General features: G+C 52.5%; 1 protein-coding gene across 1 annotated transcript in view; it reads right to left on the bottom strand.

The window, feature by feature from the left end:
* ADAMTS2 (ADAM metallopeptidase with thrombospondin type 1 motif 2) overlaps positions 1 to 26,111 on the bottom strand; it is a 242,715-nt gene that overhangs the window by 4,482 nt on the left and 212,122 nt on the right. Inside the window, exons 11-21 of the mRNA XM_065873613.1 lie at positions 21,680 to 21,825; positions 18,734 to 18,909; positions 17,449 to 17,582; positions 12,755 to 12,878; positions 11,646 to 11,726; positions 9,795 to 9,961; positions 7,542 to 7,701; positions 5,510 to 5,642; positions 4,500 to 4,707; positions 2,913 to 3,042; positions 1,911 to 2,000 (exon numbers count right to left, since the gene is read on the bottom strand). Of these exons, the coding sequence (XP_065729685.1) occupies positions 1,911 to 2,000; positions 2,913 to 3,042; positions 4,500 to 4,707; positions 5,510 to 5,642; positions 7,542 to 7,701; positions 9,795 to 9,961; positions 11,646 to 11,726; positions 12,755 to 12,878; positions 17,449 to 17,582; positions 18,734 to 18,909; positions 21,680 to 21,825 (1,549 nt within the window). The remainder of the gene's footprint in view (positions 1 to 1,910; positions 2,001 to 2,912; positions 3,043 to 4,499; positions 4,708 to 5,509; positions 5,643 to 7,541; positions 7,702 to 9,794; positions 9,962 to 11,645; positions 11,727 to 12,754; positions 12,879 to 17,448; positions 17,583 to 18,733; positions 18,910 to 21,679; positions 21,826 to 26,111) is intronic.

Genomic DNA, 26,111 nt, shown 5'->3' with positions numbered 1-26,111 from the left:
TTAGCACTAAGGATTCAAAACTCAGAATGCCGGTGGGGTGTCTGCACGAGCTGCTGACACATTTTGGAAAATGCCTGAGGAGGGGGCACATGCCTCAGTGGGGGAGGGGCCCTCCGTATCTACGTTAGGCAGGGTAAGGGGGACAGAAAAGTCACTGGAATCAGAAACCAAGGAAGTAATGGACCAGAACAGCACCTGCATCCCTGCAGCACCGTTGGTCACAGAGATGAAGAGAAGGAGGCAGCAGTGTGCCAGACCCAAGCACCCAGTTTCACTGAACTTTTATTGAGTTTATTTGTGGGATGCATGACAGGAAGTCTTTCCACTGTTAGTAAGAGTAAAAGGTCATTTTCACAGTCACTTTGGCACACACTAACGTTGTCTCATAAAAAAACCAGAAAAGCAACGACAATGGAACCTATATAATACGTCATTGAATACATACAAAACACTAATAAAATATCCCTGATAAACCAAAGTGCATATAGACAGAGAGCACGATGCTCAGGACCGTATTGCACCTTCCCAGAGTCACTCATGTCACTCGCATTGCCTAAGTCAAAGTTGGAAGTTAACAGTCATGAGAATTAGTATGGGTTACACCGAGTATTTACATAACAGTAACTAGTGCCAGGGGAGGGCTGGGCGCTGTCCAGCGGGGATGCTATGAACAGGGGACGGGGCTGGGGAGAGTGCGGGGTGACCGGCGGGAGTGCTACACTGGTCACGCCCAGGGCCAGGCCAGTCGCCCTCTGGTGTAAGGCAGCGCCGGCAGCAGAGTGCCCGGGGCTCCAACAACAGTCAGTGCCGAAGGGCCGCTCAGGCCATGGAGCGGGTCTCCTTTCCACAGAGGTGAGCCCGTGCCTGGGGCCCTGTACGGACTGGACTGGGAAGCCTTACCCTTGACCAAAGGTGGATGAGCGGGCCACCTCCCTCTAGATTGCACTGCCTGCCTCCTGCCTGGGTTGCTAGCAGCCAATTCTGTTACCTTTCAACTTTAAGGCATCTTCTACATAGTTTTATCTAAGCAAAAAAGCGATAAAAATTGAGGTAATTCTGTAGTTGTTCACATGGGTAGGTGGCCGCATCCACGTGAGACAGCCTTTCACTCTCACTCTCTCGCGCCCATGCACGGGGTCGTGTGTGCACAATGAGAAAGGCCATTGGAGCGAATGGACAGAGAATGCAAGTGGTGGTGTGTCCTGATGTCCCACTGCGGGGACACGTCCCCTGCCTCCTCTGCTTGACCTGAACCCCCAAGGGGACAGGGTACGGGGGCCAAGGGTTGTGTGAGCTGGACACAAAGGCCACAGGAAGCAGGCCACAGTCACACGAGTCAGGAGGACACACAGCACAGGGTCAGCAGCAGCAGCAACAGCAGAGGTGGCCAGGGAGCCGCCGACACACTGCCGGAAACGGGCCGGGCGCCCAGGATGGCGAAACAAAACTGCACACCCGCGAGACCCCTCTGGCCTCGCCTCGCTGGTAAGCGGCGTTTGAAAGAGGACGGGCGGGCTCCGCCTCGATTTCCGACCCGCAGCTCCAGCCTGGAGGGATGTGGCCCCGCAAGGCGGTCACCAAGTGGTCACATTCAAACTTTGGCCTCTGGCCCCTCCAGCACCGCGACAGATCTTTGCCCCTTTAAAAGCCATCACCACGAGGTCCTGGCACCCCCACAAGAGGCCGGTGCCCCGGGCCGTGCCGCTGCGAGACTGGCCCTCCCGGCCAGGCGGCTCCAAAGGGGACAGCCGAGCACAGAGGCCCGGAGAAAACAGATTCAACCAAGAGAGCGCTCAGGAAGAGTCAGGGCAGTTTTCCATAGAAAGAGAGGAGGGGAGCCCACGGCAAGCTCCACAAGGCGCAGGGCATGCACTGGAGGGCAGAGACAGAGTTATAAACGGGCCGGTTACTTGACGAGGTCTTCTGGACTGGTGAGTTGGGGTCTGGTCGGGACAGCCATTGAACTACGTAGCTCTTCTTGGAGGGATCGGAGATGTTTCCTAAAGGGAAAAGAAAGGAGTCTTGGCTGCTGGGGCACCAGGTCTGGGCACCCAACCCACCCACCCCAGGCAGAAGGGCTCCCTGGATTCTGGCATCCTAGGGAGGGGGTGACAGGAGGGCCCCAACTCCCCAGCGTGGCCTGCAAGACCTCCCTCGGCACAGATGGGCCCAAGCACCCTGTCCAGGCCCAGTCCTGCCTCTCCCACACCAAGCATCCGGGTCTCAGCTACGCAGAGTAGCTTCAGCTACTATCCCCACGCACAGGCCCTACGAGCGCCTCCTTATCTCTGTACTGTCCTCCAAGTCCCCACCGTGCCCTGCTCTGGGCTGAGCAGTGCCCTGAGTGCTGGCTCTGGAAGTGCAGGGAACAAGTGAATCCTGGATCTACCCTCTCCTCAGCTGGGGGAGGCACACCTGACCCCCCGAGCTCCCTGCTCTGCAGAAGGGACTCATGACTGGATCTATGTCTTCAGCTGTTGTGGGGACCGAAAGAGCTGACGTGTGTCCAGCACTTGGCCAGGCATCTACACGCAGCCAGCATTCTGGTTGCTCTCCTCGCAGGGCGGCAGGCGCCCCCTACTCATATAGGCACCCCCTACTCGCATGGGCATGGGCTGAGCCCCGATATGCAGTCACTGTGAATCCGGTTTCTGTCTCCCAGACCAAAAGGGAGTGCCAGGAAGGCAGGGATGGACTGAGTCCACGCCATCCTTCACTAGGGCCTGGCCTGGAGATGAGCATGGCAAATGCCAGTTCCTTCCATTTCCTGCCAGAGAAAGGTCCCAGCCTAGGCTTGGGCGGCTTAGCTTCTCCTTCAAGTTCACAGATGCTGAGTTCGACCAGTTGTGGGAAGAGCCGCATTTGCCTGGACTGCCCCCCTCCCCTGGGCTTGCTGCATGCAGAAGGCTTACGCGGACAGGGGCCAAGCCTGCAGATCCTGGCCGTCTCAGGCCGCTCCTCCCGGCAGACACCGAAGCTGTCGTCCATGGTTCGGCAGAGCACCGGCCGTTCCTGGGTGCCGTTGCCACAGGTTACCGAACACTGCAGGCAGAGCGTTACCAGTCAGGGCCCGCTTCCCATGTTAGGCTGGGTCTGAAAGGGCTCCCCAAGCGGGTGACCCCACAATACGTGAAAGGTGGGGAGGCACAAAGGGTAGAGGGTGAGCTAGAGGCCTGCCCTGCCTAGCCCTAGCCCCGGGCAGCTGCCTCAATCTCCTGGGCTCTAGAGTGAGTTAGAGAGAACAAATATGCAGGGCCAGATAGGGCCTGGCACTTCTGACTTCTCAGCGAGCACCTCCCTCCTCTGGCTAGAGGAGACCCAAGGCCCAGAAGAACTGCTATGCACTGGGGGCCACTGGGAAAGCTCTGCCTGGGTCCAGGAGGCTTCGGCAGAGGACCCTCCCTCCCTCTGGACACAAGGTTCTACACCACCAGCACCCTCACTGTCCCCTCCAGTCTCGGGCCCCCTTGGCCTCACCACATTGGGAGGGACCCGAATGAGCAGTCACGCCCGGACTCGTGGCTCTGCTCACAACTCAGCCCAGCCCTGCCAAAGGATGATTCTCAAGTGTTCGCCTTGTGTGTGACAAAGGGTTGACTCAGCAGACGGGGTTGCTCAAACCTGCCCAGTCCCAAGAAAGGCTTATTTTCAGGGCTGGCCCCTGGGCAACTCCTGGGAACCAAGTTCATGGAATGGTCTGTCTGGTAAGAGCGTTTTTGCATGCCTGAAGCCTTGGATCAGCCCGCACCAATTTGTTCGGTTGGTTTACACCAACAAGATGATTTATGGTGAGCATCTGCTTTCACTCTGGGGTCTGGGGCTTCAGTAACTGATGTCACTCACGCAGGCACCCGATGCCTACGTGACTGATCCCCAGTGAAGATCCTGGGCACCTAGATGTTTGTGCCTGGTTTCCTCCAGACTTCACCGAAACACTTTTTCCCTTTGCTGATTCTACGCTGTGTGCTTTCATTGTAATAAAGCATAACCATGACTACAGCAACTTCTGAGCAAATCTTTGAGCCCAAGGTTGGTCCTGGCAACTCCTGACCCACCAGGCACGGAGGCTGGATGTCAGTGCTCACATCAGCTCAGCCCTGACCCCAGAACGGCTCCTGCAGCCCGAGACTATCCTTTCCAGCCCAAGTCTAAGCCCTCCCTTGCCCGTGTTTCCTCTTGCAAGCCTGACTGGCCTTCTAGCCGCACCTCTGGCCCCCAGAGACAAAAGCCCAGGCTTCCCTTTGTTTCCTGGAGCCCAGGCTGTCCCCAGTCTCCTGGGGGTCCTGTCCCCAGGAGCATGGGAGCCTCTACCCTGCAGAGTAAAGATACATATCCCACTGAGTTTCCCATAGCCATGTGGAACCACGGGTGCCCTGAGACCTACGGGACGTGGCCCAGGGCAAGAACTGCATCCAGGCCCAGGTGCAACGCCCTGGCCACTTCAGTCCCACCCAAGCTTGGTTTGGGGGCTGAGGACACAGGACCGGGGCACTGCTTACCTGGGACCAGGGTCCGGCCCGCCACCGACCGGGACAGAGCTCACGGTTGCAGGCCCGGCGGCCCTCAGGTCGGGCGTCATTGCAGTGCTTGGTGTGCACGGAGCGGGTGGTGTTGTTGTGTAGTGGCTGAACGCAGCGCACGGAGCGAACCTGCATGCCCGTCCGCCCACAGCTCTGACTGCATGCCTCCCACTCGCCCGTGACCCACCTGTCAGGGCAGAGCAGCACACGGTCAGCCCCTGGAGAATCACCCTGGCTGAGGCCCTGATGGACAGAAGCAAGGCAGCCTGCTCCTCCAGGCGCATCTTTACCTACGGTCAGGAAGGCGCCCTGGAGGCTAGCTGGGCCCCTGCCTGAGGTCCTGCAGACCCAAGCATGCCCACGGCTGGGAGATCCCGATTGGGGTGTGGCCATGGAGAGCCGGCCTCTGTCTCTTCTTAGGCTCCTGGCTCTGCCCTCTGGCCTCAGCTTCCGCTGATATCACCAACCCTTCCAGGCAGCAGCATGGACACCCTCAGCACCTGTCCCCGAATGGCCCCCACCTGCCTTTTACCCACCATCTTCCCCACTCAGGGTCCTGAAAAAGGAACCTGGGCCCAGAAATGCAGCCCTGTCAAACCCCGGAGCCAAAGGGGTCATGGCTGTGGCCATTCCAAGGCCTCCGCCTCTGGAATGAGCTGCTTGGGAAACATCTACCATGGGACCAGAAGCAAGCCCTGCACCCTCGGAGCCTCAGCTTCCCCATCTGAGCATTACCACTTGTTGTCATTTCTAAGATGCACATTATTGTTTCTGTCCAGCAGGTCTGAAGTAGGGGGGCGCCGCACAGCCTGCAACATCTTAGACTCCATAGAACGTGGTGAGTGAGGAAGAATCGGTCAAACGTCTCAGGGCACGTGAGGCTCAGAGCATCCAGGGAACCCGATCCCGCACCACCCTCCACAGGAGCCCCAGGGCTCTCCCTCCCCTCCTCTAGTGGGGCTGGGGGGCCGGGGAGTCCTGGCACTCACACGGGCTGGGAGCACTCCTGTGGGTTGCAAGCCCGGCGGATGGCTTTAGGCTTCGAGAGGGAGTCGCAGAAGCCTCGGTGCACCATCTTGTGGTCCAGCCTCCGGCGGCAGCCATACTTGGTGAACTGGGACCCTGAAGACGAGAGCTCGAGGGGGCTCAGTGGGACAGTAGGGGCCCTCCAGCAGGCGTGGAGGGGTGGCTCCTCAGGTCACTTAGCCCTGTTCTCCCCACCCTGCTAATGGGGTGGGGGGGTCGAGCAGGGACACATCTAGCCTGGTGTCTACCCAGCACCCCAGGCCAAGTGAGGGTGACAGGCCAGGGAGAGTAGCCCCTTTCTCTCCTGCCCTTTGGCTGGCTTCCTGGGGCAGGAGGGAAGGTTCTATTTCCTCTCCCGCTGTTTAGTCATTTACTCCACCTTGAATTAATGTGCTCTGAGGACCTAGCTAAACATGGAATACAGTCTGCAAGGCTCCTCCAGCCAGTCTAGTGTAGCAGTTCTCAGCTGGTGGAGATTTTGCCCCAGGGGCATCTGGCAATGTCTGGGACACTTAGTTGTCACAACTGGGGGAGGAGATGCCACCGACATCTAACAGGTAGAGGCTGGGGATGTTGCTCAGCATCCTACAATTCACGGGACTACCCCCCACAATGGAAAATTATAGACTCCAACATGTCAACAGTGCCAAGTCTCAAAACCTCAGCCTAGTGGGTTAGACATGAGAGAATATGACTGGGCAGCCTGATCTAGCCTGGGCATCTGGGTGTGTCCCAGGAAACAGAGGATGGAGGTGTGCTGATTTAGTGGGAAAGCGGTGGAAGGGGCTCCCCGGGGAGGAGATGGCCTATGCAGAGGCCCTGAGGCAGGAGCACGGCGTGTCCAGGAAAAGCACTTAAGGCCAGTGTGGACAGGGCTGAGTGAGCACGGGCTGGGGGTGCCAACGGCAGTGGGAGAAGTCAGCAAGTTGCTTGTACCTTGGAGGCCATGAGGAGAATTTTGTTTTTTATCCCAAGAGCAGAAGGAGCTGCTGAAAACTGTGATCACAGAAAGGGGTATGGTCTGATCTGCCCCTTTAATAGGTCACTCTGAGGGCAAGAGTGGACACACGGGGCCAGTTGGGTAGCGAGGATGGTGCCAGGACTGGGAAGATGGTAACAGCAGATGAGTCCAAGAGATACACAGGAGGGAGACTCAGCAGGATGTGCTGATAAAATCCAGGGGGCCGGGAGGCTCAGTGGAAGCCTGGGGTGCCATCCGCCCAGGCAGGAGCACTGGAAGATGAGCCCTCCATCTGCCTGGGCCTGGCAGTGGGTGCCCCGCACACTGGGCAAACTCCCTCTGTTGTCTAGGCGTGGGACACTTCATGGCACCTGAAGGAGGTCTGTCCTGGCCACCTGCTCCTGCAGGCTGAGCTCTCTTCTCCTGCCTTTTATCTCCTCCAGCCCCCTAGGAGCAGTGACTACACTGAGCAGATCAGAACTTCCTGTCTGTCTGTTATGTCCCACCCAACTGTGGATTCTTTGAGGTCCAAAGCAGGTGGGACCTCTCTGCACCCAGCCCTGCCCCAGGGAGGAAAGGCCTTTCTGCATTCGGAAAGGGGGGATCTTAGGAGGAATCTCTGCAGAGGGGGCCTCTTCATTGGTCTCCAGCATGGCCTGAGCCTTTCCTGTGACCTGCCTCATGGTGTCACAGTAATCCATCCAAGCCACACCCTCACAGCCACCTCCCGCCAGGCCGGACCTCCCTCTCACACCATGCAGGTGGGTGCTGGTGTCATCCAAGCCCCACACATGCCCCCTGGCTGCCCTGAGCACCTGCTCTTCCTGCCCACCCTCTGGCACTTCCCTAGTGGGGCTAGGCCCTTGTCACCCAGGCAAGGGTCACTGGTTTGGGTCTAGTGTTCTCATACCTGGCACATCCCTCATGCCAGGCGGTCAGCAGGGACCATGGACTTAGGAAGCTCCTCATCCAGGAGACCCCTCCCGCTCGGCCCCGACCTCCTCTGGGGCCCCAACTCTGAGAAGGCCCCTCACCTCCACCGCAGGGCTTGGAGCAGGGAGACCACTTCTTCAGGGCCCACTCATAGCCCACGGAATTGTCCTCCAGGACATTGTTGCCATCCACATTGAGCGAGTCCTCATGGATCATGTATTTGTAGGTCAGCGAGATGCGGGCGTCCCCCTGCGGGATGACCTGCCCCGGAGACAGACGTGAATGTGTCTGCCCACCACCACCCTCCCTCGGCGACCAGGTTAGGAAAGTCAGCCCGAGGAACACGCGCAGCCAAGTCTCATTATTCACGGTACTCAGGTTCTAGAAAGTCCCGGCAAACACCGAATCTGCCAGTACTGAACCGCTGCTTGCAGGGGAACATGGCATCAGGGCCTGCGAACCTCTGGTCGTGACAGTTTCATTAACAGTCAATGCATAAGCTTATTCTATGTGCGTTTCTGTTTAAAGACACCTTAATTAGTACATGCCATTGATTCATTAACACTGAACTCACGGCCAGCACCTGGTTACTTGTGCCTGGACGCAGCTCATCTAACACATGCGCTCTCTCCTTAGGGTAAACCTGCAGCTTCCTGATCAGAGGAACACCAGACCTATGCTTGGGGCCATTTTAAACAATGAAATCATCCCCCGAAAGCACAAAAATGTGGACAACATGGCAGTAAATAGAGTGTGTAAAAGACGCTTGTTTGCAGTAGCAGCTGAAACAAGAAGCAGAGCCTTGCCTGTTTCCACCTCCTCACATTTTCCCCTGCTCCACTGCAAGTACAGGCAGACCTTGCTTTATGGCGCTTTGTTTTACTGTGCTTCGCAGATATTACGTTTTTTTGTTTTTTTGTTCTTTTTTGCGGTATGCGGGCCTCTCACTGTTGTGGCCTCTCTCGTTGCGGAGCACAGGCTCCGGACACACAGGCTCAGCAGCCATGGCTCACGGGCCCAGGCGCTCCGCGGCGTGTGGGATCTTCCCGAACCGGGGCACGAACCTGTGTCCCCTGCATCGGCAGGCGGACTCTCAACCACTGTGCCACCAGGGAAGCCCCGTTTTTTTTTACAGATTAAACTTTTGTGGCAGCCTCACATCCAGCAAGTCTATTGGTGCCATTTGTCAACAGGATTTACTCACTTTGTGTCTTTGGGTCACATTTTGGTAATTCCCACAATATTTCAAACTTTTTCATTATTATTACTTTTATTATGGTGATCTCTGATCAGTGATCTTTGATGTTATTGTTGTAACTAATTTTTTGCTTTGTATTTTTAATCAAGGTATGTACATTGTTTTCCTTAGACCTAAGGCTATCACACACACTGGGAAACCAAAACGTTCACGTGACTTGCGTTATTGCCATATTCACTTTACTGCGGTGGTCTGGAACCGATCCTGCAGTATCTCCTGAGGTGTATGCCTGTATTGATTTTGGGATTAGAAATACTTTCAGTAGGTGAATTTACCAATACAGAAATGGCAGATACTGAAGCCTGACTGTATATGCACTGACAAAGGCAGGGCACCAAAGGCGTTTCTGGGGATGAAAAGTACAGGCAGCCGAGGTGAGCAGAGCAGAGCACAGCGCACATGAAACACCCCATCCCCACAGCTGCGCACTCTGGTGTGGGGCGCTGGGTCCGGGTGCCTGAACCCAACCATGCTGTGCTCACCTTAACGGAGGGGCAAAAGTCATCTGAGCCTTACCTGTAGTGTTTTAACTTTTTTTACTGATAAAATGTATTATGTATGCAATTAAAGTTAATTTTTAATGAGTGAATCAGGAAATCAAGCCCCCTCTGTACTCCCATCACCAGGAGCAGCCTGTGGTCCTGGACTCAGGAGACCTGGGGTCCAGTCCTGTTCAGGGACAAAGTCTAGTGTGACCTGGGTCTAGCAGTCCAATTTCCTGAGCCCCATTGGTCACCCCCAGAGAGTGGCTGGGTTTGGATACAGTGGCAGACATGAATAAGCATGATGAAAAGTGGTCATGAATGTCACCCAGAGGGGGAAACCTAATCGCTTGCAGGGGATTTTGTCTTTAGTCACCCAGGGGTCGATACAGGGCCCAGAGCCCAACTGGTGGCTCCATGTCTGTTCTTTGCTCTGACACAGAGATAGAGACCCTTGGTCCAAAAGTCAGGCCAGAGAGGCCGTTCAGAGCATGGTCCGAAGTATGCAGGGAGGCTCAGGGTTCCCAGGCACCCCTCCATCCCTTCCCTAGCAGCTACTTGCCCCCTGTCTGGGCAGCCAGGACGCAGTGGGCCTGGCCCCTGCCTCGACTTACCAGCACAGTGATGGTCCCGTGGAGGGGGCCCATGGTCTGCAGCGTCTCCCGGCCATCCTCATCCCGGTACTCCCACTCCACACCCATGGCAATGAAGGATTTGGAGTTGGGATCCACGTCATTCTCTTCATTTAAAATGAACTTGCCTGTCTCCAGGTTCTTGACGGCTGAGAATGGCAGAAGACAGCCAGTGTCATCCAGGGGCAGAACTGCAGGAAGGCTGGCAGGGTATGCTGGTTTGAACAGGTTGGGGAAGTTACAGGGAGCAGAGCCCCTCGTCTCCCAGCTGTCTTCTGCCAGGGGCCCGTCAGTCCCACTGACAGCCCAAATCACCTTGGGAACCTGACTTGCCCTTTGTCTCTCAGCCAAAACTAAGTTTCCCTCTAACCCTGCCCTTCTGCCAGGCCCAGGGCCCTTTCCTGGATCTGCCCCTCAGGCCCTGAAGGAGATGCTACATGGCAAGGGACTCGGCAGGCATCAAGGCCACCTACTTGCAGTAGCAAGTCTACTTGGAACACTCAGTGGACTCTCAGAGCCACTGCCTTCCCTGCCCCAGGCCCCCGGGTGAGGGGCATCTGCTGGACACCAGGGCACAGGGCTGGGTGAGGGCTTCCTGCCCTGGGGTGAGCATACGTCCCATATGTCTCCCCACCCTGTTGGTAACTGTGGCTCGGCCTGGGTCCCCACCAGTTCCCTACAACCCAAAGAGGCCTGACCTGGCCTGGGGACCACTCAGGCCACTAAGCATCCACAAAGAATGTCTAGGAGCCGAGAATCCACTGGTCAGGAAGCCCCACGCTTCCCACAGTGGAAGGTGTCTGCTGGGGGTCTGCTGGAAGATCTTAGGTGGTGTCACAGACTGGGCACAAAAATCATGGGATCACAGAGTTAGGAAATCATTCCTTTCACAAGTCTCCTGGAATCCCCTGAGAGCCTCAGCGGGCGCCAGGAGGTCCTCAGCTTGTCACTAACCCTCCCTCCTCTTGTGCAGGGAGAGCAGGAAACAGTGTTTAGATAGAAGTGTCTTTTTTTTCAGGGATCAACTTTCATATTTGCCTTCTACTTAAGGCAAGTGCCACTGGCTTTGCATTTTGGGATAGCAACATAAAGTCTCCTCTTAAAATAAGGAAGAAAGAAAAATTCATATTAAAAGAGTGGTTGTCTGTCTCACGTCAGTGGCGGGGACCAGATGGAGGCAGTCATGGAGCCCCTGACCCAGTCTGGCCTCCAGGGCACAGGGAGGAAGGTCGGGGCCCAAATTGGAGGAAGGCCCTCAGTGACCTACTTCCTACTTCACTTCCTCCTTTGGCCTTACATTTTGGTGGGGGGCATGGATGGGTGAAGCCCCTTTGAGGAGCCCTAGGCAGCCTGGAGGAGCACAGCCCCACAGGGGGCTGCCATGTGAGAAGGGGGCACTCAGAGTTGTTAGAACATCCAAATTTTCAGCAGATGCCAGGAATCCCTATTCCAAAAGAATCACTTGAATTTAAAATGAAGCTAAATGAAAAAATGCAAATACGTCATAGAAGTCCATCTACCAGCTGGCCTTAGCAGCCGCTGCTTAAGGACCTTGCCTGCCTTCCAGTGGACAGGGGGCTTCCCCCTTGGCCTCGAGATGGACTTAGGGTGGGGAGGTGTGGCATGTTTTAAACACATGTCCCTCCACAGCTGCTGCCCTCTGATCCCAACCCCTGGCCTCTCCATTGGGAAATGACTCTAGGAGACGTCCACCAGGTGGGCCAGGCCAGGGACAGGGGAGATGGGGCTGCAGCCACGCCTCTCAGCTGGGCCCCTGATCCCTGGAAGAGTCAGGCTGCAGATTCACCGCACTGCCTGGGCTCCGACACTCACCCAGGTGGTGGCTGGTGGTGTCTGCCTCCTGGATAAGCAGGTGTCTGGCTCCTGCCGGGATCTCAAACATCTTGATGTAACCTTTGTTGGGATGTGGGGAGACAAAGCCAAATGAGAAGGGAGAGGCCATCGAATGCAGACAATGCCAGGAGGGCCTTGCCCTCGAAGGTGGTTCCAGAGCACCCAATGTTTTATGGGCTCTGACTGCCCACCCAGACAGGGGTCCACTGGAAAGCGAGCACATCCCTTTGCTCATGTTCCCTTTGCTCATCTTCAAATCCAGGTGCTCCTTCAGCTTCCTCCATTGAAAACTTAGTGGGCGTCCTCGTGAGTGTGCCTGGAGTCACACCTGGGCACGGAGCTAAGATGCCACATCCAGGAGGGAGGCCTTCAGCAAACTGCTTGCCCTCCCTGGACCTCCGCGGCTTAATCCGCAAACTGAAGACAGCCTGCTCACGTGGGGCGATGCAGAAGGTCAGCTCCTGGCACCCTGGCACCAGCTCTGAGTGGAGTCTGGCAGGTTTGTCCCATGGCCTTCTTCCAAAAGAGGTGAACCAAAGTGGCTTCTCACCATTTTGGACAGAGGTAGAGCAGTCAGCTGCTGCAAGCCCACCCAGAGCACCGAAGCCAGACGGAGGTACCACTGTGGAAGGAGGCTCACCAAGCGGTCTGTTTTCCCAGAGCCCACCTTGGCCAGGGACCCCAAGTTCCCCAGCCCCATCCTGTGGCCCTGTGGGGACAGGCTTACATGTCCCTAGGCCACAGGCTGCACTGACAGCCCATCAAAGTCCTGCTGACAGGTGGCTGGGGGTAGCGAGCAAGGGAGGCCAGCTGGCGACCGGAAAGCCTTGGAGGGCTGGGGAGGGTGCCCTCAAATAAAGACTTCTAAGACCCACCCTGTGCACATATACCCTGGCATTATCCCTGTCCCTGCCCACCCTGGGGCCTGGCACAGCTGCCCCTGACCTGATTCTCTCTCCACCTCACCCTCCCAGACTTACACCCCCTCTCCCGCAAACCTCTGAGAACCCAGTCAGAGCCACCCGGCCAGGTGCTGTAGACATTCAGGCCTGGGTGCCCTGGGCAGGGGGAGGGAGTGGCGCACTCACCGAGCTTCTTGGGCGAGCGTGTGAATGTGCCCTTGACCACCTTGCAGTGGGAATTGTCCCCTCCACACACACCACACTTGTCCTCCTGCTTGCTGGAGCCGATCACCCCGTCGCAGCCCACCTTCTGCAGAGGGGTGGGGAGGTGCAGTGTACACTCGAGACTCCCTCTCCCTACCTGCTCCCTCCACAGCCCAGGTCAGGGCACCCCTTCTTAGCAGTTCCTGATGCAGGGGAAGGAGAGGGGGCTTTGGAGCAAGACAGACCCTGTGTGCCCACCCAAGGACCAGCCTTTCCCCCTCACTCATCCACTTGTCTGGACAGTGTGACCTGTGGAGGGCTCTGTACAGCCTAAGCAAGGCCTGGTCCTGAAGCTGCCCTGCCACAGCACGCTGGTGTCCTAATGGACGTATCAGACATGGCCTCTGCCCCTTCTCCCGGCTGTCCACGCAGCGCAGCCCCAGAGGCGGTCCCTCCATGGCTCGCACCCAAAGCTTAGGCCAAGATGTCCCTCCCTCACACTGCCCCCAAGAACAATGTCCTCTTCAGTCTGTCTCGGGGTGTCTGGGAAGGAGGTGACAAGAGTTGGTAGGAACACTTTTGCCTTCATTCTCTCAACCAATCCTCTCAACACTGTCCACTCTAGTATTGAAAATTGTTCCACACAGAGCAGGGACGTTCCTTGCCCAGGGCCACCTGGAAGAGGCAGTAACAAATTCCGGTTCTGTTACTCTCTATAGCCCTGCCGATAGCACCCATTCCCAGGGCCCCAGAGCTCTGCAGGGAGCAGACCCTGGGTCTGAACACACTGCCTGAGGCCACTTTCATATCCGTGACCACACTCAGCAGGGAAGACAACCTCTCCTAGCTGGTCTGCTCGCCGTCTGATCTGAGTGCACCATAGCACCACAGGTTTCCCTCTTTGCCCTGGCTGCCAGAAAGCCCAGAGCCAATTCACCCCTCGGGATCCTCCTATCACCGCCTCTTGTGAGACTGCTTCCTTTCCCTTTGCTCTTTGATTTATTTATTTTTTTTGATACATCTTTTTCGTATTTTATTTTTGCTTTCTTAAAATACACACTTAAAAAATTTTTTTTTATTGCTTCACAATATTCTGTTAGTTTTGCTCTTTGATTTCTGACTTTTGTCTTACAAAGACCTTTGAGGGCAGGGTCTCTAGACTATGAAGGGGCTACAGAGCCACTTCCTGGCAATGCAGTCTCAGAGAAACTTCGAGTTTGTTTCCACATTTGTGACATGGAGTCAGAGCAGCAAGGCCTGCCAGGGCTGTTGCCCAGATGAGAGGATATGGTCTTTGTAAACAGTCACACGTTGCCTGAAGGATGAAGCTGATGCTGAGGAGGAGGGAAGAGAAAGAGGGGAGGAGGGAGAGGAAGGGAGGGAGGGGAGAACCTCCTGTCCAGCCAGGGCAGTTGTGATATTGTGATTTATGATATATATATATATTTGGTCTTCATCCAGTTTCTGGCTAGACCTCCTAAAACCCTTGGAATTTTCTGTGGTGAGAGCCATAAAGCTGTCTTTATTGGGGGGGGGGTTGAGTAGGTGGTCAGTGACCCATTATTTAGTCAGTCATGCCTGTAATGAAGTCTCCATAACAACCCAGAAGGGTGGGGTTTGGAGAGCTTCTGGGTTGGTGAACACATAGAGATTTGGGGACAGCAGCATGCTTTGGAAGGGCCTGGAAGCTCCATTCCTTCCTTCATACCTTACCCTAAGCATCTTCCATCTGCCTGTTCCTGAGCTATATCCCTCTATAATAAACTGGTAATCTAGTAACTGTTTTTTGAGTTCTAAGAGTCACTCTAGCAAATTAATTGAACCCAAGGAAGGGGTTGTTGGAACCTCCAATCTACAGCCTGTTAATCAGAAGCACAGGTGACAACCTGGACTTGTGATTGGCATCTGAAGGCAGGGGGCCGTCTTATAGGACTGAGGCCTTAACTTGTGGGATCTGATGCTATCTCTGGGTAGGTAGTGTCAGAACTGAGTTAAATTTTAGGACACTGCCAACTAAAAATTGGCACTTGCCTTCTGCTCTACAAGGATTAGGTCGCTAGCCACTGCAGTCGCTGACCTTCAACACGCCAGAAAGTTCAGGGTGGAGATCAAGAATGAGGCACTCTTGTGCTCTGGGAAAAACTGGCAGAACAGGCCTTCAGAGAGTTAGATATTTTCAGGAGAAGATTTTATGAACCCATAAATTCTTGCATCTTCTATCTAAGAAAGCACCAAAATCATTAATGGCGACATCTGCTCCTGGTGACCAGCAGCAAGCCTCTGCCACAATGTGTGCTTGACTGCACGTACCCGCTTTCACTAAAATCACGTATAATACTGACCTCCGCTTACCTCTTTGGAGCAGTTCCTCAGAGCTATAGTCCTCATTTTGCCCCAAATAAAACTTAACTAACATCTCTCACATTATGCAATTTTTTTTTTTTTTTTTTTTTTTTTTTTTTCCGGTACGTGGGCCTCTCACTGCTGTGGCCTCTCCCGTTGCCGAGCACAGGCTCCGGACGCGCAGGCTCAGCGGCCATGGCTCACGGGCGCAGCCGCTCCGCGGCATGTGGGATCTTCCCGGACCGGGGCACGAACCTGTGTCCCCTGCATCGGCAGGCAGACTCTCAACCACTGCGCCACCAGGGAAGCCCACATTATGCAATTTTTATCAGCCCACAACATCCAGCTGGTGTCAGAGGATTGCTTGTTGGACATGTAGGGGAAAATACCCCAAACTGGGATTGGAATCAGAATCTTTATGGCCTCATTTAATTCTTGATTCCCTGCTCTCTCTCTCTCTGTGTGTGTGTGTGTGTGTGTGTGTGTGTCTTTATTCTCCTGACATGTCTTTTGCTATCATTTCTCTTTGAAACTTCCTGAGTCATTGTGTTTTGATATTCTCTCATTGACAGCATCCACTTGGATATTAGATTCTTTTAAGAGTTTCACATTCACATGTATTGTGAGGACTCCTACATTTCATCTTATCACTCCCATTTCCTTTGTGTGTTTTCATTCTTTCTGTCTCCTTTGTTTTCTAACTTTTGCAATGTGACCATATATAAATGTAAACATTTTCTAATTATGCAAAACTCTATCATTCTACTGTTATCTGTTCAAAGTCACCATTTATTAATGAAATACCCTATTCTTCTCCAGTTGTCAATGTCAGGAGTGAAGCTCTAGACACGCCCACTAACCAAGAGGGTGAATTAGTGTTCCTACTTCCCTGTTATGTTTGTACCATACGCACAGCTGCCATCTAAAGCTACTTCCACTACTAAATGTTTCCCATGCTACGGCCTCTCTTAATCAGAGTTTTTAATATTTTCTGTGTGTTATGATGTTTTGACATCTTAAAAATCTTGCTAGTCAAGAAGAGCTAGCCAGTTCTTAGGGACAGCAATGGAAGCACACCTTTCATACACAAACCAACTGATTCCTCCCTTTATCAAACTCTCACACACTAAGCCAATATGTCTCTGCCCTAAATCATCCCAGAGTCAGATACCAGGAATCTAGAGACCACTCCTGCCAGAATTATTCAAACTGGCCAATCCCAAGCTGTTTACTCTGCTTGCCTTGCCTTTCCCATGGAAACCCCAATAAAAGCTTTGGCCCAGACTTTCTCCTGCTCCCTCTGCCTCGCAGCTGAATCTGGTGCTTCTCCATGTGGCCCTGCACAGCATGCCATACCCTTCCCTCAGGAAATGTAAGTTCTTCTTCCAATGGCACTGACTTCTCTGTGTCATCATTCGGTCACCTCCATCAATTAAAACCCCTCAGGTACAGGGGAGACACTGCTGTCTTTAAGTATTTGGCTGAGTGTTTGGAGTGTGAGCAGACTGTATGGCCTGCCCTCCCTGCTGGCTGCAGTCCTACTGAAATCACGTGGCTGGAGAGAATCCCTGAGCTTGCCTCCAGCTACTCCCCACCCCACCTCCCTGCTCTTCCAGCCTCACCCGGCTCCACCAGGGGCCCTGTGGCATTCTGCCAGGCTCTCTGCCAGGGACATCCTGAGGATGCCCGTTTCTCAGGAAGGTAAGATGAGAATCAGCCTCTTTGACACCTACAATCAGTCTCATCTACACAGAGGCTTCCAGGTATTTCTAGGGGACGGGCCAGTTCTGCACTCATGTTACTATTTTATGCCGAGTGTGCCCCACAGTTGTCTCTTGTAACAGCCTAAGATCGAAGCCAAAGACAATAAAGTAACAGAAAACACAGCAGGGCATTTCTACAAAGAGCCAAACCAACGAGAGCCATGGTGGGCCACCCTGATCGAGGGTAAGCTGTCCAGTGCCCAGAGGAGTGCAAGGACATGGCAGTGCTTCACAAGGGGTCCCCCAGGGACCATATGCATCAAGATCACCTGGTAAAACTGGTAAAACTCATGCTCTGGGCCACAGCCTCAAGCTACGTAAGCAGAATCTCTGAGGTGGAGCCCCAAGCTCCTCAGGTGGTTCCTCAGACTCGAGTCTGAGAACGCTTGTCATGGAGCGTGGCAGCAGGGAGCAGGGGGTGGGAACCAACATTTGCTGAGAGCCTGCCCTGATCTAGATGCTGTTTGCAAGCTCAACCTCAGTGAATCCTCCCAAAGCCCCAGAAAGCGGAGGCCGTGAGCTGAGGCTGCCCTTGTTCCTGTGGCACCGCACTGGCCTCGTGGCACTCACCCTGCAGTCCCCGCGCACGCAGAGGCTGAAGGCGTCCTTGTAAGAACAGCGCGTCCCATCATGCACCATGCGCTTCATGGACACCACCTCCCCAGTCTCCTTGGACTCACAGTAGAGGTGGCATCTCTCTTTGGCTGGAAGGGAAGCAGTGGGGTGTTGGTGAGGAGGGCCAGCTGCACCACTCACTTTGCTTGCAGTTTCCTTCCCAAGTTTGCTAAAGGGAAGCACCCTGCAAGGAGAAACTCTCACCCAGGAGGGTCTTCTTATGATTCACCCAGCCCCCTACATGCCTGCCCTGGGCCGGGAGAGAAAGCGAAAGGGGGCAGATAACTGCAACCCCCTTCGTGACCCTGTTGTGTGGGACTTAGGAAGAGCTTTTCCCAACTGAGCCAGGCTGTTGCTGGTGCAGCCAGGTCTCAGATTCCCGAGGCCCTGCCCAGAGACCCCCATATCGAGGGGAAGGGAAAATGGCTGTTCCCCAGGTCTCTACCTGGAGACCCTTTTCAGTCAACCTCTGAAACCCCAAATAAGATGCCCCCTGATTCAGTCTCGGGTCTCTGGCACCTTCCCTTCTCAGCATTTACCTCCATGGTCACTATGACACCACGTCATTATTTGATTTTTCGCCAGACCAAAGCCTCGCTCTGAGAGGGGGATCTGTCTGCTCTGGCACCGCCTCTTTGAATGCACATGTGGGGCTTGCAACAGGTGCTCAGCCGGTGTGACACACATGGGGTGATGGAGACAGCAGAGCATGCCCCAGTCCCCACTCCCCTCCTCTGCCCAATGTCTGGAAGGAAGAGAAACTGTGTTTCTCTATCATTTAGTGGGAGGGGGACCCAAATGAAATATAAACACTCTCATGCTTGAAACTACCAGACTTTTCAGTTCTAGGAGCCAACAAATGCCTTTTGATGCTTAAACCAGTTCAAGTCACTTGGAACTGAGAGCTCCCACTGAAAGATGAGAGGTCAGAAGTAACCTGATTCCTTGGCAGGCTCCGCCCCTGCCCTCCGCCTCATGGCTGAGCCAGGGTAAAGGCGCAACGCTAGCCTTGCCCACTGGGCGGCGAGCACAGGAGCCTGGGGCCAGCTGGGCCCCGCCCTCTTCGCTGCATCCTTGGCCAGGTGCAGTTGTCTGGCTCTTCTGGGATTGCAGTCCTGCAGTGAGCCCCAAGCCGGCAGCCACCCTGCCCAGGGTGGACTCTGCTGGCATGCCCATGCAGAATCAGTGGTCCAGTGAGCCCTGGCCTGTACACTGAATGCCCACTCCCCTTAGGGCTCACCATCCCGGTGCTCGTGGGGCAGCCAGTGGTGCTGGGCGTCACCATGCTCGAAGTATAGGTCCCATTGCCGGCACTGCTCCTCACGGAAGTCAGCCAGGGCATCAGGGCAGTCCTGGGAGTTGCAGAGCTGGAAATCGTAGGCAAGGCCTGAGCAGGTGCGGCCCCCATTGGCTGGGCTGGAGGAGAAAACAGAAAGGTCTTGCAGCTCGGTGCCAGGAAGAGGCCAGCACACGGGGTGCCACTTGTGGGATCTGGGGGGAATCCCTGATCCTTGAGGGTCAGGGGGCAGCTCTGTTGAGTGAAGGGACGCGGCCTTGCCCTGTCCCAGCCGCAGGACCTGGGCTATCCCCCAGCCTCCAGGGCCTTGGAGCATCACTGTAGAAGGCACTGGTAATCTTCTCTCGGGGGTCCCATGGGAAGGGAGCATCTACTCAGCCCCTGTGCACCCCCCACCCCATCCCAGCTCCTGTAGCTGTGGCGGTGAACCAACAGTGAGCTGTAACAGGGTGTTTAGGTTCTGCTGTGCCTCCGGCCATAAGCCCCAGGGTGGTGGAGCTGCGTGAGCTCCCCTACATCTGGGCCTGGGCCTGGGCCTCACACACGCTGGGAACTCAGAGCAATTCTGAAGTAGTGGAATCTTGTTACAAGTGTTCTTAACAAGTGTCAGGTACACAGTGGACACTCCATCTCCAGCTTTCCTCCACCTCAAGAAAACTTGGGCCATGTTTCTGTAATTTCCTTACTTTGTTGAGAACACCAGCAGTCCACAAAGCACTAACCCCACAGGAAAGGCACCAGCTGGTGGCCAACAGGTGCCCATGGCAGGCAGGGTGATGGGGCGTGGCAGGCCAGCACCCTGGGAGGAGCTGGGGAGCTTCAGCCAAGCAGAACCCAAGGCCCCCCCTGAGACTTGGGCAAAAGTCATGTTCTGCTGTAATGATGGATGTATAGCATATAGCACTGTAGAGTGAATGATGGAAGGGGCTGGCTTCCATGAGGCTCCTTGCACAGTGCCATGTTCTCAGGGGAAGTCGGTGGAAATAACAATCTGAGAAATTTGTGGAGAAAGAACCAAGAAGCCTCAGTGTTTGATGGGGACCATGAAAGAAAGGGTGATTTTGAGATTTACATCAGGGCCACTGATGGGACCACAGACCAAAGACAATACCAACCAGGGCATCACCAGGAGGGGGTGCAGCCCTGGGTGTAGGTTGGGGAGCCCAGGGGCATCGTGCAGCAGGAAAAAGAAGGAAGGGGTAGGGCTGTCGCTGGAGCCCCGGCCAGCCCAGACAGGAGCCATACAGATTCAAATGGAAATCCACGATAATTCCAAAAGAGAATGTGAATTGGAGAATTCAGGGGAGGCCAGGGAGGAAGAGAAATTGAAGAGCTTGAGCTCATGCTGTAGATTGTTTGCAGTTCTGCAATCAAAAGAGTGGCGAGGCAAAGAACACAGAGGGAACTCAATCCAGTGAGTGGGGGCCCAGCTGGGACCCTCAGGAGTCTTCACACTGGCCACAGTGTCCCAGGAAAAGCTACTGAGCCAGGGAGCAGCAACTAAAGATGGGGCAGCATAAGGCCCAGCTGTCATCTTCAGGAGGACACACGAGAGGGGAGGCCCACGGGGCGCACTGGCATTGCTGTGGGGCCTGTGGGCTCTGAAATGCTCTGGGTGCTGCAGCTGTGCGTATTCCCCACAGATGCAAGTGAGGCTGGCATAAATGAACCGTGCTCAGAACTCTGTGTGGCGCATCTGTGTTGTCTGATGGTCACTGATGTGCACGGAATGCTGGCACTGACCAGGGGTTAGCTACTCTCCAGGCCCAACGGTGTTTGTGAACAGATGGAATGGCAGGCAGTTCTGGCAGTTTTGCTCACGTCACTGCTGCCCCTGTCCCTTGCTGCCACCAAGAAGGCTGAACCAGCCAGAGGGGTAAGAAAATCCCTAGAGTGCGCAGGTGGGGAGGGACAGAACATAGAACACCCCAAACCTGCATGATCTCCCCCAGGGCCAGACCTGGGGGTGAGTCCCCTGGACCCCAAGAGCCCAGCATCAGACACCATGAGGAGTCAGGGCCTGGTGGGGGGAGAGAGGGGTTGTCAGGCCAGATCTGCTCTTCTGACTGTGCACCCTGGACCAGAACCTGGAAGTCCTCACCCAGCACTGCCTGGGAGGCAGGGTGGGGAGCATGGATGGAGGTGGGAGTCCAGCGGGCCTTCAGGCATCCTCTCCAGGCTGTTTCTCCCCTGGGCAGCTGGGAATGGGTGGCATGTCACTGACCCTGCCTCATTGCAAACAGCTGCTCTCCTGCTCAGGCTCCCAGCATCCTGGGGACCGAGAGAGCCCTCCTCTTTATCCCCATTGCCCCATCTCTGTTCCGCCTCCTATTCTTTTTTTTTTTTTTTTGTGGTACGCAGGCCTCTCACTGTTGTGGCCTCTCCCGTTGCGGAGCACAGGCTCCGGACACGCAGGCTCAGCGGCCATGGCTCATGGGCCCAGCCGCTCCGCGGCATGTGGGATCCTCCCGGACTGGGGCACGAACCCGTGTCCCCTGCATCGGCAGGCGGACTCTCAACCACTGTGCCACCAGGGAAGCCCTCACCTCCTATTCCTGATGCCCTCAACCAAGAAGAGCAGAGGAGGTCGGTGTCTAGAGTAGGATGCAGGCCAAGTGGGAGGAATGGCCCTAGGCCACCAGGTCAGAAGACCAGGTTTCCAAGTCTCCAGAGCTGGCTCTGGCCCCAGCAGGCTATGTGGCATGAGCCCTCCACTCTCTAAGTCTCAGTCCCTCCCAGGAAGATGAGAAGGGGCCAGAGCTGCCTGCCCTCACATCGTCTCCAGAACTGACATCCGCAGGGGCCTTGCAGGATAGGGTTGGCTAGCAAGGGCCCTTGGGGACCGCAGCTGCCACCAAGGAATGCTGGGAAACATCAGGGCCAACTCACTGTGGGTTGTCGCACTGACGGGTCCTGAACTTCACACCTGTGCCGCAGGTACGTGAGCAGGAGCCAAAGGGACTCCAGGCGCCCCAGTTGCCATCTCGCTTGAGGATGTCAGGTGTCAGCCAGATGCAGTGTCCTTTAAAGCAGTGCTGAAAGACAGAAGGTCACATGCCCCCCACCCTTCAGCTGCAGTGCCCGTGATGACTGCCTGGCCCTCGAGGCACAGGGAGAACAGGCCCTACTCACCCCTAGAAGCTCAGAACTTCGCTGGGAGGCATGGTAAGGTGTTGGCCCACCCAGCTTCCGCCGACCACCACCCTGGTCTCCCACCATCCTCAGTGCCTTGTTCAGCCTACTCTGTCCCCGCAGCCAAAGCTCACCCCACACCGTGTCTGCAGGATGAAACCCCTGGCCTGGTGTGCCCACACAGTGCCATTCATAAAGATGTAAGCGGCACATCAAGCCAGTGACTCTAGAGACATGTAAGGTCTACTGTTTAAGTAAAAATAAGCAATTTAAAAGAAATATGGAAACGAAGGATAGGTGATATGTTGACATGGTAAAAATTCATGAATACAGTAAGTAGAACACTGGAGTAGAGGAAACTCAGGTCTACAACTTGAATCTATCACTAGTCCAGAGAGGAAGCTTATACAATTTAGGGCCCATTTGAATAAGATTGCAAAATTAAAAATACTAAGTTTGGTATAAACTGGAATATTGATTTAGAATTAGAAAATATAAAACAAAAAATTCAAAAACTGACTAATACCGCAAACCACCAAAAACAGAGAACAATGATTTTTTTCAGATTGATTGATGGACACAACATTTCCTGCAGCTCTAACTGTATACTCTTTCATGCCCTCTTCATATGACAATAATTTTGTAGGATTGTATTCCATAGGGAGGATAGAAAGATAATGCAGTCATTCCTCAGCAAGCTTTTTCTGTAAGGGCCAGATAGTAACTGTTTTAGTCTTTGCAGGCTACATGCTCACTATTTCAACTATTCAACTCTGCCATTAGAGCATGAAAGTGGCTACAGACAACATATAAATGAATGGATATAGCTGCATTCCAATAAAACTTTGTTTACAAAAGCAGGCAGCAAATGGAAACTTCTAGAATGGAGCTGTAAGAAACTTGGTGAACCCTCTCCTCAGTAAAACAACTATTTAACTGGTGAAAATTATTTTCTAAACAAACCATTTAAATTATCTGGACAACAATTACTGACTGTATAGCATGGGGAACTATATTCAATATTTTTTAATAACCTACAATGGAAAAGAATCTGAAAAAGAATATACATAACGGAACCATTTTGCTGTAAACCTGAAACTAACACAATATTGTAAATCAACTATACTTCAATTATAAAAAATAAAGTATCTGGAAATTGTCCTAAGGTCAATACAACAAATGGAGAGAATTTACTAAATCTTGGTAAGAATAGTAAAAGTCTATACATTTGAGCCACAACCCTCTCCCATTCCTTCCCCATCTCAGTGTGATGGAGGCTTTACTGCCTAAAAGACAGAGGTCTTCATCTCCTCAGCTCCCAGTCTAGGGCTATAGTTTCACCCTGGGAAAGGCAGGCCACTGGCATCTCCCATACCTCCCAACGCTGTGCTGCAGAAAATCTGTTCCAGTCAGGGAACTCCCTTTGCCCACCCAGTCCTCACTCCCAGACTGGAGGCTCTACTCCAGGTATGGCAAACCAAGAATACAGTACTCTAGTAGCCCCTTCTCTGGCTTCCTTGTAGGGCAGAGGTTCCATGCTGAAAGGGAAAAACCAAGAAGACTAGAAGCTACTATCTCTATCCAGTGATCTATTCGTAGACCAGGAGTGTCACTCTGTAAGTGGACCATCCTGCTCCTAGCTCCAGCGCAGTGGTGCAGTAGTCTTCCCAGAGGGAGAGGCAGAACTGAGAGCTCCACAGCTCACCCTAAGAGGACTAACTTTATTTGGAACAGAGCATGAGGAAGTTCATGCCTAAGGGCATTGTCAAAAACAATAGAAATCTTGGTAGTGAGCAACTAAGAGGAGGCCAGTAGCTCCGCAATACTAGTAAGCAGCAAGTAAAATGGTAAACCAACTAGAAGTGTAACCAGGGAAAAGATAGCTAAGAGCCCTCCTGGAGTCTGAGCAAGCCTCAAATATTGGTAACACCCTGCCTCTGTGAAGGGTCCAGAATCTGATTAGGTCAGGCTGTAGACAAGTTGTACCCCAGGGCAACTGTATCAAAAACAATACAGCATCAGCTAGCAGCTAGTGAAAGCTAATTGGGTGTGATAACAATAGAGGCAGAACAGCCAGAAGTTTAGCTGGAAGATCAAAGAAAGAGACAGAACCTGGCTAATCCCACTGTTCTGGGGGTGGAGGTGGGAAGCTGTGTGGCCTGGGTGACTATGCATATGCCCAAGGCTGTGATCTCTGAGGGGCAATAGCAACAGCTGCATGCTGCAGGGCAAATAAAATTTATTGAAACAGTGCATCCAAGTCACTAAAGAAATAAACAGGTAAACAAGCAAACAACAGCACAACAAGGTCTAGGGGAATCACTACCCAGAGTTTCTTCAATGTATCATCTAAAATGTCCAGTTTCAACAAAAATTTCTGAGATGTGAAAAGAAACAGGAAAGTGAAATCTATACACAGGAAAGTAAGCAGGCAACAGAAGCTGCCTTTGAGGAGTCCCAAATGTTAGAATTAGCAGACAAAAATTTCAAAATAGCTATTATAAATATGTTCAAAGAACAAAAGGAAACCATGTCTAAAGAACAATGCCTCACCAAATGGCATCAGGAAAGAGATAGAAACTAAAAAAACACAAACAAAAAGAAATTATGTAGTTTAAAAACAAATGAAAAATTCACTAGAGGGCTCAGTAGTAGATTTGAGCTGACAGAAGACTCCATGAACTTGAATATAGATCAATAGAAATTATGCAATCTGAAGAGAAGAGGGGGAAAAAAATAAAGAAAAATGAACAGAGCCTCTGAGAAACATGGAAGACCATAAGTTCACTGAAATGTGCACAGTAAAAGTGCCAGAAGGAGAGGACACAGAGAAAGGAGTAGAAAATATTCAAAGAAATAATGTTTGAAAACTTCCAAAATTTTATTAAAAACATTAACATACACATCCAAGAAATTTAACCAAGTAAGGTAAATGCAAAGAAATCCACACCCAGACACAATATAGTCAAATATAGAAAGACAAAGGTAAAATGTCAGAAGAAGCAAAAGAAAAATGACTCACTGGAAGCCCAATAAGATTAACAGCTGACTTTAATCAGAAATAATGGAGGCCAGAGGTAGTGGTGTTAACCAAGAATCATATCCAACAAAACTACTTCTCAACAATGAAAGTGAAATAAAAATATTCCCAGATAAACAAAAACTGGGAGAATTCATCACTAGCAGACCTGCCATATAAGAAATACTAAATTAGGAGTTTGGGATTAACATACACACACTACTATATATAAAATAGATAACCAACAAGGACCTACTGTATAGCACAGGGAACTCTACTCAATATTCTATGATAAACTATATGGGAAAAGAAACTGAGAAAGAATGAATATATGTATATGTATAACTGAATCACTATGCTACACACCTGAAACTAACACAACACTGTAAATCAACTATACTCCAATAAAATTGTAAAAAAAGAAATACTAAAGGAAGCTATTTAGGCTGAAAGCAAGTGACACCAGAGAATAATTCAAATCCACATGAAAAGACAGAGTTCTGGAATGGACAAATTTCTAGAAAGACACAGACTACCAAAACTGATTTAATAAGATCTAAAAATTGGAATAGACCTATAACAAGAGATTGAATTAGTGATTTAAAACTTCTCACAAAAAATAGCCAAAGCCAGATGACTTCACTGATAAATTCTACCAAACGCTTAAAAAAACTAATATCAATCCTTCAAAAACTCTTTCAAAAAATGGAAGAGAAGATTTTCCCAATTCATTCTATGAGGATAATATTACCCCAATACAAAAATCAAAGATATCAAAAGACAAAAACTACAGAACAATATCTCATGAAAATAGACTTAAAAATTCTTCAACAAAATTCTAGCAAATCAAATCCATAGTAAAAGATTATACACCATTACCAAGTGAAATTTATCCTAGGAATTCAAGGTTTAACATCTGAAAATCAATCAATGTAATAAACCATATCATCAGAATAAAGGAAAAACTGTATGATTACCTCAAGACTCAAAAGATAAAACTGGCAAAATCCAACATCCTTTCCTGAAAAAAGCACTCAAAAGACAGGACTAGAAGTTTCTCAAGCTGATAAAGGACATCAGTGAAATACCTCAGCTAACATCATGCTTAATGGTAAAAGAATGAATGCTTTCCCCCTAATCAAAAGCTAGACAGGGGTGTCTGATCACACC

This window comes from Phocoena phocoena, chromosome 3, assembly GCF_963924675.1.
Source record: "Phocoena phocoena chromosome 3, mPhoPho1.1, whole genome shotgun sequence".
Lineage (NCBI taxonomy): Eukaryota > Metazoa > Chordata > Mammalia > Artiodactyla > Phocoenidae > Phocoena > Phocoena phocoena.
This window is presented reverse-complemented; position numbering and strand designations above follow the sequence as displayed.